Raw genomic sequence first — 14,542 nt, forward strand, 5'->3', positions numbered from 1 at the left:
TGCAACCTTTCTTCATGCTTACTGCTTACTTACTTATATACTTTCTTCCTATAGATCAATTGATCCTCCTACCACCGAACTTCTTGCTTTCATCCTCTCTTTCTTGCTGAGAACCAGGTGTGAACCTGGTTGCTCTGATACCAATTGTTGGAACATCCCTATATATATATATATATATATATATATATATATATATATATATATATATATATATATATATATATATATATATATATATATATATATATATATATATATATATATATATATATATATATATATATACTCGGTCAAAACAAAGAATCAGTAAACCCACTAACTCTTCTTTATTTAGTAATTAACCCGTGAGACTAAATCAACCAGGACCATGATCCATGACCCATAACCCGATCCATCTCCATGCACTTAACACATCAAGATTAAGCCAACAGAAGAATGATATATTTAAAAAATCCTAATCATGTGTACATTATCTTTAGATGTTCACTAATTGCTAGTTAAACCACGAGATTTCATCAGTTGGTTATCTCAGACACTTATCAAATCTAAAAGTATCATGATTCAACTTTGTTTGAATTCTTCACCATACAATCATTGACATCTATATCCAAAGCAACTTTATTCTCCTTCGTAACATCGTTTTTGCCCTCATCTAATATGAAAATGTTGTCTTTACTCTTTCCCCAAAGTACGCAATAGAGTCCGAGGATAATAATCAATGCTCCTATCAAGCTGGATCATTGGAAAACCAAAGTATAGATTAATAAAGTTATTTTTGATTTGGGGGTAGAAGTCACTATTGGTTTTGGAAAAAAAGATGTGACCTTCCCACATGAAGTCTCTCATTAAAAGCGATGGCTGAAAATATTCCAACAATAATAAGTTGTAATGGAGTAAACATCGCGGCAAACACCGGCCCCTTCTTATTGATGGACCATAAGACTAGGTAGTATGTTAGTCCTGAGACCATGAAACCCTAATCATTATATAACAACATGGTTTGGTTAGTATCTCTAAACAAGTATTTTTGTGAATTCAGTAATTATATCTGTAATTTCTAATAGACATTAAAATCGTAACCAACTCACCCCGTAAAGGATGGTAAAGAGTTTTACATCCCACTCGAGCTTCCATAGATTTGCATCTCTTGCAAAAAAGAGAGAAAGGAAAGAAGATTGCAATGATGCAAAGAGACATATCATAATGTTCATTGACAACGGAGCTGGATACATCTTATGTATTAATCCCTACAAAATGATTGCCATAAGTCAGAGTCGATACATCATATTTATGAGCTAAAACAAAAAATAATATCATTGGTATGTTAAAAACGTGTACAACATGCACTCAATTTGCATATTTTCTAAGTTCTAACATTGTAAATTCAATATTATTCGTATTAAGTTATTATGTCTTTTTTTTAGAATGAAACATGTTAGCATTCCAAACATTCAACCTAAGGGAACTCCTTTGAAAGTGTTTTAATTTTCAAGTGAAGTTTTAATAGAGAAAAATGAAAATATAAAAATATAATAAATAACTCAACGACAATATATTTCAAAAAATTTGCATTTATTCTATTATCTTACTTTACCTGGAAAATGAGCCACAGGCTCCAACAAATCTTGCTTGCTGAAATAAGGGTTGCCCCTTTGACCCAGTTTTCTTTATGAACGTGAGAAGCTTTAGGGTTATAAATGTCGATTAGTGGCTTGTTAAATAACCCATTCAATTGAAACCCTTCTCTCCAAAAGGTGATTGTAAGTGTTCCCACCATGCAAATAAGTGTCCCTAAAACTTTCGCTTGCCCTTTCGTACTTCTAATCTTCACCTTCTCCATCCTTAGATTAAGATACTTCTTTGTAATAAGAAAATGATACATTTGAAATTTTTTATTGAATTTGAAGGTTTACATTAATTTTGCTTAGTAAATAGTTATAATGGTAGATCCCGTCTTAATCTACATTTTTTTCTAATAAATGAAACCTAAAAATGACATGTGTCACGTGTCAATTTTCTATGCTTTTTATTATTTCTATTTTTTGGTAACAAATCCAATTAAATTCAAATTATAATAATAAAAAATGATAACCTAATAACATTATTATGTTTATTTTGCTTAATAAATTAATTTATAATTACTTACAATCGACAATATCTTGGTTTTTTTATATTTAAATTTTTTTTATCTATACAAAATTTTTAAATATAAAGACCATGGTTTCCAAGGTTATAACCTAGTCTAATAATAGTAAAAAAGGATGGGTGTGGTTGTAACATCAAAATCATAGTCTCTCCATCTTATAATTAGTGTCCATTTTTTATTTTTAAAATTTTTATTCATCAATTTTAACTTTAAATATTTTTATTTGTACTATTTATTATTTGATGAAACTTATAACAATGAAAATATATTTAAAAAAAAATACATTCATATATTTGATGAAACTGCACACGTGTACTAATTATCTCCATCTTATATTTAAAATTTTTATTCATCAATTTTAACTTTTGCCTAATTATCTCCATCTTATATCTTTTGCCTATTTAAAAAAAAATACATTCATACATTCATAAAATTTTTAGTACACGTGTCACAGCTTCCTCTAATTATTATTATTTTTTCTTTTTTTGTATTGTAAAGACGAAGAAAGAAAATTTATTTTCTCTCATGTTTACTACGGCGATGAAGAATCAAATGATCACTATGTTTATTCCTTTTAAAGGTGGATAACATAGAAATAGGGATCATTTTTTTCATTTCTTTAGTTCCCTTTTTTATCAGAAGATTTGTTTATTTTTATCTGATTTAGTCATTTTTATGTTTCATATAGACTATATGTTTTATATAATTTTTTTTGATTTTATACTTTAATGCTTTTATTTCATTATTTTCTCCACCAAACAGGACACCTGCTTCTCATAGTTTTTCTAGCATATCACTATTTCTATGTGTTAAGTATTTCTCACTTTTTGCTTTCTCAATACTCCACTTCCACTTTACCTCTCCCACCAGATTTGGAAGAACATAGTCCAATCCCTTCAACCTGATTTACTCACCGGTCCTCCATTCTACATTTTCCCTAGGGCATTTCTTGGTGAATGCAAAGCATCAGGTATCATAGATTATAACAATCCTAAAATTGATTTTGCCATATATCTATCCTGCATTAGATATTTTCCCATTCACATCCATATCTGATGGATAAGAAAAATACTCCAAATGAATCAGTTTCTTTCTCTTTAAAATGATATTAAAAGTAGGATTTAGCCATTACAGTTTTGACAAAATTGGTACCGCTCGTTTTGGTTGGGGTAGTAGAAAATAGTGACGAAATCTCATTTTAAGATTTGAAGTTCAACTTCATCTTCATTTTGATTCTTCTTCAGGTTCTGGTGGTTTGGTTTTATGACTTAAAGTAGTCGAGGAAATGAAATGTCACACCCCCAGTTAAGGCGGTGGAACTTGTCAGGCTATGCATCCTATTTTATGGATCACAAACAATTAGATATATAGTACCAGTACAACAATAACAAAATAGTATTTGTATTTCATCTTGAAGATTCAATACAAGGTTCTTACAGATCACAATAATGTACATGAATAGCCTTAATAGTTAGGAAGATATAACAAAAACTAGAAAATCAACCTGAAAACCATGACTATTCCCTCGGTTAAAATGCCTGCTAGTGATCTCTTGAGAATACACGTAGTTTAAGGGTCGACACATGCTTGGTAAGAGTTACGGGTTTTCTGTTAGAGTGGTAGTGATACTTTTAAAACGATCAAAAAGTATTTTCTCTCTAAGTAAACCATACTTAAAAATGATTTGGTAAAGAGACTTTAAAGAAACTTTGAAAACCATAACATTTTTTTCATAATTAAAATCGTACTTATAACGATTTTGTAAAGAGAGAAACATAATCCTTGGTTTCTGGAAAGATATATATATATATATATATATATATATATATATATATATATATATATATATATATATATATATATATATATATAGAGAGAGAGAGAGCGAGAGAGAGAGAGAGAGAGAGAGAGAGAGAGAGAGAGAATTAATCCTTATAGTGAGTCCTATAATCAAACTATGTGACTGAAGGACCCCTTACAACGCTTGAATAGACATTGTGGAATCGACTAAGATATTTATCACCGGCTTTGATTGATCCGTCGAGGTTGTAACTAGCAATCGCAGGTGGGGGTGTCAACCCTTATAGATCTATACGTAAGTATCTTGCTCAGAGGATTGATGGTTATACTGGTGTGGGTATACTAAGTGCTTATACTTATGTTATGAATAATGTCTCACTATAAAAGCCACTAACTAATGTATATGAATAACCTACCCTATCTTATATGTGGATAATAATCGAGATTGAATAGCCCTAACTTATACATGGATAACTCACTAGGAAAATTGATTTACATTGCATAAGTTTTATAAAAGTCAAGTATGTTTGATAAGTAAATATATAAGAGTTTATGATACTTGCTTAAATAAGTGGTAAATCTCATAGTAGTGTATACATGTGCATGTATAAATCTTAAGTCAAAATATTTTCAACTTATATATATATATATATATATATATATATATATATATATATATATATATATATATATATATAAGAGTTCTATTGAGAAAAAAATGTTGAAAATGAGGGAATCATTTTCAGCCACACATTTATTTTGCCGCAAAACACTTAGGCATACTGACTAAAATGGGTAACGGATATACATGTGTTTTCCAGCCAAACATGGTTTCTTAAAATATGCTAATCATTACCTTAGTATACACAAAAACATACTTTTTTTGTGTTTTTATTTTTAGAAAACTATTTTTATTGATTTTTTTAAATATATCAAAATTTATAATTTTTTTTTCTATAAATAGACATCCATATTAATATAGTTTTAAGTTAAAATAAAAAATTAATTTCTTTTGAGTTTTAGCTCTCGTTATTAATTAGTGAATAAAAATCAATCAGATTTTTATTACAGTACATTCATTATTCACTTATGAATAAAAGGTCTGTTTAACTTTTTTTTATAGTTTAAGTATCGTTCATATATGAATATAACATGTAATAAAGTTTTCTTACTTCAAATATATTTTTACATCATCGTTCGTGATATATTATATTTATATATGAATAAAACATATATCAGTTGTTTTCATATGTTATATTCATATATGAATTAAACATTTATCATATTTTTGCTATAGTTAATTTGTTATTCATATATGAATAAGTAGTATGTTAATAAAAGACGAACTGTTTTAAAATTTTGATCTACTTATTCATATATGAATAACAAATAAACAGTAACAAATTTATGATAATTGTCTTCATTATATATGAATATAACTTGTAAGGAAAGCTAGTACATGTTTTATTCATATGTAAATATAACATGTGACGAGAGTTGATGTAAATTGTAAAAAGTTTAGTATATGTTATGTTCATGTTCATATATAAATAATATTCAAACCGTAAAAAAAAAATAATCATATTCTTTTATTCATAAGTGAATAACAAATATATACTGTAGTAAAAATCTGATGTGTTCTTATTCACTTATGAATAACAATATCTAAAACTATAAAAAACAAATATATCTTAAACTATATACATATGAATGTCTATTTATACAGAATAAAAAATTATGAATTTTGATATATATATATTTAAAATCATTTTTCGATAAAAATAACTCATTAAAAATTTAAAAAAAGAAAAAAAACTATGTGTTTCTATATACTAAGGTAGAGAAAAGATCGGGTGATGACTCTTTTTTAAAGTGATGATTCGTGATGACACCTTAAAAAAGTTGAAAAAAAAATATAAAAATCATAAAATCGAGCATAATATTGTATCCGGAAGAAAAAAAATTTGGAAAAAAAAATTGCATCATTAAAATTGAAGCATGGATAGTTTTTGTAATCCGTGATTCAATTTTAATGATGCAAAAAAAAATTTCCCAATTTTTTTTCTCCAGGATATAATACTATGCTCGATTTTATAATTTTTATTTGTTATATTTTTTTCAGTTTATTTAAGGTACCCTTACGAGTTCTCACTTTAAAAGGACCCCTCATCGAAACCTACCCCTATTAAGGTAATGATTAATATAGTTTAAGGAAACATGTTTTGTTGGAAAATATAAGTGTATTCCTTTCCCATTTTCGTCAGTACGATGGATGCTTTTGCGGCAAAAATAAATGAGTGACTGCAAATGATTCCCTCATTCTTAACCTTTTTTTTTCTATTAAACTTATATATATATATATATATATATATATATATATATATATATATATATATATATATATATATATATCAAAATGGGATCGGGTGAGGACTCGTGAGGACACCTTACAAAAATTGAAAAAAAAATCTAAAAAAAATACAAATCATAAAATCAAGCATAGTACTACATCAGAGAGAAAAAAACTAGAAAAAAAAAACTGAAACGTTAAAATTGAAGCATTGATCATTTTTATGATCCATTATTCAATTTTAATGATGCAAATTTTTTTCTCCCGAATATAGTATTCTGCTCGATTTTATTATTTGTATTCTTTTTAGATTTTTTTTCAATTTTTTTAAGGTGTCCTAACAAGTCCTCACAGGAACCGAACCATATATATATATATATATATATATATATATATATATATATATATGTAGAGAGATAGAGAGACATTATGATCTTTGAAATACTACGAATGTGGTAATGTCACATATTATAATATTTATGACACATGTTTAATGACATAACGTCAGAACTTGGTTCTAGTAAAAAGATATGTTATTTTAACTAGTTGTAACATTTTTCAAACAACGATAACATATGAAAATATCAAGTTTAATAACTAGTTTTTGTTAAACAATATATGTGTAACATCCTGTTTCAAATTCTCCCCATTTTGAATTGAGGATTAAGGGTTTGGGTATTATCCGGCTTAGAAACCTCGATGAGTTGGGTTTTCGACCCAGTTGGAGTTAGATAATGTATCTTGGTTGCTCGAGTATTCAATTGGAGTTTTTGGACCAAAGGGTATGAATTTATTTTGAAGAATTGCAAGGAACTCGACGAGTTGGGAATCTATGAGTCGTTGAGTAGAAAGCTTTCCATCCGCATAAATTGGAGGACCTACTCGACAAGTTGGGGAGCCCCAACTCGACGAGTTGATGCTAGGGGATGAAAAACCTAATTTTCAGGCATTGTACCCTATATAAGCATAATGTTAAGCCTCGTTCTTCATTCTAAGTCAGCCTCACCCTCTAAACCCCTAGAAATCATCCTTAATCATTCATGGTGGCATTTTGAGCTTATGGAATCCATTTTTGGAGTATTTGACCGATTTTGAAGAAAGATGACTTTGATGCAAAGATGGGGATCAAGGAGAAGCTTATGGATCTGGCTTTTGTGACTGATTATCAGCTTGATGAAGGTATAAAGCTCTGAACTTGACCATTGATATCTTAGATATCACATTTGTGAGTTTTAGTTCATTTTGATCCTAAGGATGAGATCTAGTGGTCTTGATTTCATTCCAGGAGCTTTGACTTGTCCTTCTTAGTGTTATGAGGTTTAAGGTCCATAAAGTTGGTACCTTTAGAGTTTAAGACCATCTATGTGGGGGTTTGAGTCATTTCCATGAAAGTAGAATGCTATTTGGCCTTTTGGAGCATGCAAAGGCATAAAGTTGCCAACTTTATGCCATACAACTCATCAAATGACCTAGATATGAGGTTTAGAACCTTTAAATTCAAGAAAAATAACTTAATGCATTAAGTGAGTTGGCAGACTGGAGAACTCGACAAGTTCATAAGTGAACTCGGTGAGTTGAGTTAGGATTTTCCTCATTCTGTTAAGAACCGGACGAACTCGACGAGTTATAGGAAAACTCGACGAGTTGGATCACAACATTGTGATTCTAACTTTGGGGTGGACTTGACGAGTTGATGTGTAACTCTGCGAGTTAAGTTAACTTGGAGCGTTGACCTTGACTTTGGCTTTGACCACGTGTTGCCTAGGCTTGACCATTCGAAACTTTAGGCCTTTTTGGATATTGGGCCTTCTTAGGTTAGGTCCGTAATGGTGTTGGGCCTTATTGGGCCATAAGTAAGCCATATTTGGGCTTTGATGATTGTGGGATATTGGACCATTGGAATGCCAAGTGTTTGGACTAGAATCGATGGTCTGGCCTTATGGAAAGACCCATGTAGAGGTTGGGCCCAATTTGGATAATTGGGCTATTGGTTGATTAATTGGCCTTTGGGCCTTTCAGATTATAGTTTAGGCCAAAGTATTGGTTAGGGAAAGGTTAGGGTAAAATGTGCTTTTACCTAGGGTATGAAGTTATTGTTATGGATTAGAACCCAATTGATAGTTGGGTTGTCATCTGATTAGTATTAGGAGCTCGGAAAGTTGAGGAGGCGGCAACTAAGGATTTCATTTGGGAAGCTTCTGCATTCAAGGTGAGTCTTCTCACTATACCAATGGGCCCAAGGCACTAAGGCTGACCTATTATATGATACATGGATTGTTAGTTGATTATGTGATATGTCGGTATGATATTTGTATGGAAGTCCTCGGGGGTTTCCCGTGGCAATAGATTAAGACCATGAGGAGGTTCATATGGCATTTGGTATATGCCCTTGGAGGGTTTCCACAATTTCCTTTTATGATTACATGTTTTGCTCGTATCTTATTTCTATGGTTAGTGAAGACCGTGCGGAGGTTCCCACGGTAGGTAACCAAGACCACGTGGGGGTTCTAGCGGCAGCTAGCAAAGACCATGTGGGGGGTTCCCATGGTAGATAATTAAGACCATGTACTTGGTATAAGACCTTGGAAGTTTTCCATGGCATCCTTATATGTTTGTATGCACGACTTATGTATTATGTGTAGCTTATACAGATATTATGGGTTATGTAATTATATGGATTGTGTGGGGTATGCTCTGGGGAACTTACTAAGCTTCATGCTTATAGTTTTGTTTATGGTTCAAGGTATCATCGGTTTGGAATGGAAGGGTCTGGCTTGATCGCAGCGCATACACCCATGTTTTTCACATTATGTAATTATGGGATGTAACTCTGATACATATTTTAAGTAATCAATGTTTTTGAATGGTTAGATTAAGTAACATTTGTGTTTGACTATAATAAAAATAAAAAAATTTAACCTGGATTTTTGGGTCGTTACAAGTTGGTATTAGAGCCCTGGTTTGAGGGACTCAAACATACTCTTGAGTGTGTTTGAACTCAAACTGAGGATCTGTAAAGTTTTCAAAAGAAAAATGTTTCCAAGGAAAGAGTTTTCTAAGAGAAGAAAGGGTATGGTTCACGCAATCGGCTGAGCTCAAGTAAGTTTTCCCTAGAATACCCACATATGTTATCTATTATGACATGATTTTTAAATCTATGAATCGCATGCTAGTTGGGGAAAGGAGAGATGCATTTATACGTTGTATGAACTGGTAGACTTGCATGCTAGTGTTGAGTAGTTAGCGTTGGATTGGCCTGATATGTGATGCTTGTAGCCTTCGAGATACTGGATGCCATGCTAGAATGAGAATGATTATGGGTATTGGTAACTTCTTAGTGTATACATTGAAAGTTGTACACAGTTAGGATCTTATAGCTTTAGAATAACTGATTTGGCCTTATTTCTGGTTCCTTGTATGGTTGTGATCCTATGGTAAGGTCTACATTCGACAGTCTATTAGATCATGTTCTGTGTAGAATTTGCATGCATTAGGCAGCTGTCAATGATGGTGGATGTGGATAGCATGATTTTTGGAATATGGGTTGAATACCCCATGATAGTTCTTTAGATCAGAGTGCTACTGCACAGATGTTGCTTGCTTTGTGCTTTGTGGAACTCTTGAAAGATGGGAGTCATCTAGTAAGTGAATATGATGATATTCAGGAGGTAGATGGCAGGTGGATATCGTGTTGCTATTTAGAGGATATTTGGTGTATCAGTGGAGTAGGTGACTTAGAGGATTGTTGAGGAAGGTATGGATAGGTTTAGAAGGTAGTATTGGGCCTATACTACTGAAATCACAGGATACATACTAAAATCTGAGAGAGTCTTTGAGAATCTAAGAAGATTATGGGAAGGAGAATTCTTGGTTATGCCTACACCGTGGGAATAGCTGCTTTGTTGAATGAGGATAAGAACGCATAGGAAGGACTAGGTTTTGGTCTCAGCTCCAGTGGTGAGCTAGTTAGTGGAAGGACTTCCAAGGATTGGAGGTCGTGTTGGATTAAGGGAATGGAAAGTGTTTTCTGCACTAGTTCCTACTCCTTAGGAGCTAAGGTTTAGTTCACCTTGGATCTCTTGTATGAGGCGACAAGGAGTTGTTGGGGATTAATTGTGTGATCTATTACACCTTTGGAATTGGAGACTATGTCTTGAAAGTAGTTTGTAGTTCGGGTTAGGGTAGAATTTTCTCCAGCTATTGTAGTTCAACCATGGACGATTAAGTTGGTGAGTGTATCATGGTGCGAGGCCCTAAATGATATGATTTCTAGAACCCGAGGGTGGTAGATCGATTTGGGTACCTCGAGAAGAGAGATTCAGGTCAGGTTCATCTAATGGGGGGTCTCGAGAAGAGACCCAAGACTTCTTAACAATGTTTGAGAGGCCAGCAGGGACGGAGTCAGTGCAACACGTGCGAGAAACCGTACAATGATGTTATCGCTCCAGGAGTATAGGTTGCTACAAGCATAAAATAATTGATCATGTCAGTAGGTGATCTTGCAGGTGGGTGATCGACTTTGGCTGTGTCCAATCTGATGGACTGATGGTAAGGTTTTGGATAGCGGTGGTAAGGTGAGAGTATTATGAGATTGCGGGGTAGCCCGTAGCATTTACCAGTCCCTGGACAACGGTAAAATAGTGGTAAGTTGTATTCTCCTTCGGATTTCTTTGGTAAAAGGGTGGCTGGGGAAGTGATTAGGAACATCCAATTGCTTAAGATTGCAAGAGTATTCTTCAGGATATCCAGGTCTGAGTGATCATTGTGTTGGCTAGCAATGGGGCACGTGTGCTGTTCGGCGCAGGATTTGGGCGGATCATTCATATTGATGGAAATGGATCGGCGGTCCTTAAGGTGTAAGAGGCGGAAGAGTGTTGCCAAACCCAAGTGGAGGAGAAACAAGTGGTTGCTTAGGCCTAGGATGTGTTGGTGGGAGTTCAGGAAACTCCCAGTCGCCGGTTTGCATCATCTTGATCAGGATTAGTAAGCAGTGGGAAGCCATAGGCATGATCTAAGCTCCTGATGGGATAGAGGATTCAGCTCGAGAGGTGCAACATTGTAATAGTTTGAGTGCGATGAGGCCATGGTTGGTAAGCATGGTAGGATTGAAGTAGTTTTCGGTTGCGATAGGATCGTAGCATTCATCGGTCTAAGGTAGACTACTTATGTAATAGTCACAAGCATGTAAGAGGAATCAGCTCGTGCTTTGGACACGCCGACCAGGGATATCAAGAAATTATTCTTAGACTTGGGGTTGAGGATCTTCGGAGTCCATGGGCGAGCCTGGATGGATGTGGGAATTCAGGATAGAACTATCAGAGACCATGGGGTCAATGGTTTAGATCTTGAGTTGAAGGATTATGTGGATAATCAGTATGTGACGCAGCAGGGTTTAAGTTGGGTAGTCATGATATTGATCTCTTGGGAACCTGGTGGTTAGAGCTGGTGCAAGACTAATAGTCTTCGGGATTGGCTTAAGGGGAGTATGTATCCGTCAAGTAAGGGATGTCAGGAAGATGTGGTGCATTATGCAAGTGCAGATTCGGGGATCTCGGGGTAGGAATAGAGTATCGATTCGATTTTAGGTATGATCCCGAATCAGAGTTTGCATGTGTCTAGTGTGAGATTTTCGTTCCAGTGGAATAAGGATTGAGATATTCATATGCTGAGGGCATAAATCGCAAGGTTCAAGGGTAATGGATGGGTTTAGTTAATGGCAGTTCGAGTTATTGTGATGTATCTTGGGTTGGTTTTATCTGTGAAAGAGCCAAACACATGTGAAGTGAGGAAAATATGGATTGTTGGAGACCGGATATGAGCTGAGACTGTAGTGGGTCATGTAGCATTTACTCTGATAGTAGAATTTTTGATGGCAAGGTTTGCTAAGCAAGTCCTGCCAGTTGATTTTCTTTTCAGGAGACACGTGGGACTCCTGTGTGTGTGTGTTGTTCTGGTCCAACAATCGGTTAGGTGTCCAATGTTTCCAGTTGTCTCTAGATAAGGTAGGATAAGAGAGGTCTTGTCTGCTTCTAAAAAGCAGTAGGTGGTAGCAAGAAGAGTCAAAGTGGGTTTAACGATTGGGAATTCGTGTGAGGAGTTGCTTACATTCAGGGTATACGCTAAGTTGTTTGTAGTTGGAATAAATAAACTCAGAGTGGCTGATTAGAACTTATTGCGTAGCTCTCATCTGATTCTAACAGTTGTAGGGATGAGTCTCATACTCGAAGGATTATTTAAGTCTCGTGTCTGGTTGGGCGTTCTGCATCCGTATTTGATCAGTAACTTTGTTCTTTGGAAGCTTCTAGGTATTATGGGTGGAAAGTATTTTTTTTAGGCTTGTTTTTTTTTTTTGGAATAAGTTTGATGTTAGTTCAGTGTGGGCATTTGTCGGGAAGCTAGCTCAATTTGAAATTTCGAGTTTCGGAAGGATAAAGATGGTTTTTATGCAAGAGGGTCTAAGGTTCATTCCTTTTCAGGTTTGGTAAGTTCTTCTAGGGTTGGATTAGGTTTCCTTGAGAAGGCGGTATTATTCCTGGGTTGTGGAGGTATTGACTGTATTGTTGGATGTGCTGGTGAATGTAAGAATGCATTTCGAGGATGAAATCTAACTCAAGTGAGGGAGAGTTTTAACGTCCTGTTTCGAAGTGTCCCCATTTTGAATTGAGGATTAAAGGGTTGGGTATTATCCGACTTCGAAACCTCGAGAAGCTGGGTTTTTGACCTAGTTGGAATTCGATAATGTATCTTGGTTGTTTGAGTATTTAATTGGATTTTTTGGACCAAATGGTATGAATTTACTTTCAAGAATTGAAAGGAATTCGATGAGTTGGGAGGCTCCAAATCGTCGAGTAGAAAGCTTTCCATCTGCGCAAATTGTAGGAACTACTCGACGAGTTGGGGAGCCCCAACTCGACGAGTTGATGTTGGGGATGAAAACCCTAATTTTCGGGAATTGTACCCTCTATAAGAATAATGTTAAGCCTGATTCCTCATTCTAAGTCAGCCCCCACCCTCTAAAACCCAAGAAATCGTCCTTAGTCATTCATGGTGGCATTTTGAGCTTATAGAGTCAATTTTTGGAGTATTTGTCCCATTTTCAAGAAGGTGGAGTTCGATGCAAAGATGGGGATCAAGGAGAAGCTTATGGATCTGGATTTTGTGACATATTGTCATCTTGATGCATGTACAAAGCTCTGAACTTGAGATCTCTCATTTGTGAGTTTTAGTTCATTTTGGTCCCAAGGATGAGATATAGTGGTCTAGATTTCATTCAAGTAGTTTTGAGTTGTTCCTCTTAGTGTTCTGAGGTTCAAGGTCCATAAAGTTGGTACCTTTAGAGTTAAGACCATCTATGTGGGGCTTTAAGTTATTTACATGAACGTAGAATGCTATTTGGCCTTTTTGGAGCATGCAAAGGCATAAAGTCGCCAACTTTATGCCTTAGTACTCATCAAACGACGTAGATCTAAGGTTTGGAACCTTTAAATTCAAGAAAAATGACTTAATGCATTAAGTGAGTTGGCAAACTAAAGAAATCAACGAGTTCATAAGTGAACTCCGCGAGTTGAGTTGGGATTTTCCCGATTCTGTGAAGAACCAGAAGAACTCGACGAGTTATAGGAAAACTCGACGAGTTGGATCGCAATATCATGATTCTGACTTTTAGGCGGACTCAAGGAGTTGATGGGTAACTCGACGAGTTAAGTCAACTCGGAGCGTTGACCATAACTTTGGCTTTGACTAGGTGTTGACTAGGGTTGACCATTCAGTATTTTAGGCTTTTTTTGATAATTGGACTTCTCGGGTTAGGTCCATAATGGAGTTGGGCCTTATTAGGCGATAACTAGACCATATTTGGGCTTTGATGATTATGGGATATTGGACCATCATAATGCTAATTGTTTAGAATTGAATGAATGGTTGGGCCTCATGGCAAGACCCATGTAGAGGTTGGGCCCAATTTGGAAAATTAGGCCATTGGTTGATTAATTGGCCTTTGGGCCTTTCAGATTATAGTTTGGGCCAAAGTGTTGGTCAGGGATAGGCATGGTTAAAATGGTCTTTTACCTCGGGTATGTAGTCATAGTTATGGATTAGAACCCAATTACTAATTGGGTATCATCTGATTAGTATTGGAAGCTTCGGAAGCTGGTTGGGCAGCAGCTAACCATTTCATTTGGGAAGCTTGTGCATTCGGGTGAGTCTTCTCACCATACCAATGGATCCAAGGCACCAAGGTCGGCCCA

General features: G+C 34.7%; 1 protein-coding gene across 1 annotated transcript in view; it reads right to left on the reverse strand.

The window, feature by feature from the left end:
• Nucleotides 1-295: 295 nt before the first annotated feature.
• LOC145012298 (WAT1-related protein At5g64700-like) overlaps nucleotides 296-14,542 on the reverse strand; it is a 29,302-nt gene continuing 15,055 nt past the window's right edge. Inside the window, exons 3-6 of the mRNA XM_078971090.1 lie at nucleotides 1,595-1,841; nucleotides 1,089-1,247; nucleotides 825-976; nucleotides 296-732 (exon numbers count right to left, since the gene is read on the reverse strand). Coding sequence (XP_078827216.1) covers nucleotides 555-732; nucleotides 825-976; nucleotides 1,089-1,247; nucleotides 1,595-1,841 — 736 coding nt within the window. The 3' untranslated portion in view covers nucleotides 296-554. The remainder of the gene's footprint in view (nucleotides 733-824; nucleotides 977-1,088; nucleotides 1,248-1,594; nucleotides 1,842-14,542) is intronic.

Source organism: Lactuca saligna, chromosome 8 (genome assembly GCF_052625555.1).
Source record: "Lactuca saligna cultivar CGN05327 chromosome 8, ASM5262555v1, whole genome shotgun sequence".
Lineage (NCBI taxonomy): Eukaryota > Viridiplantae > Streptophyta > Magnoliopsida > Asterales > Asteraceae > Lactuca > Lactuca saligna.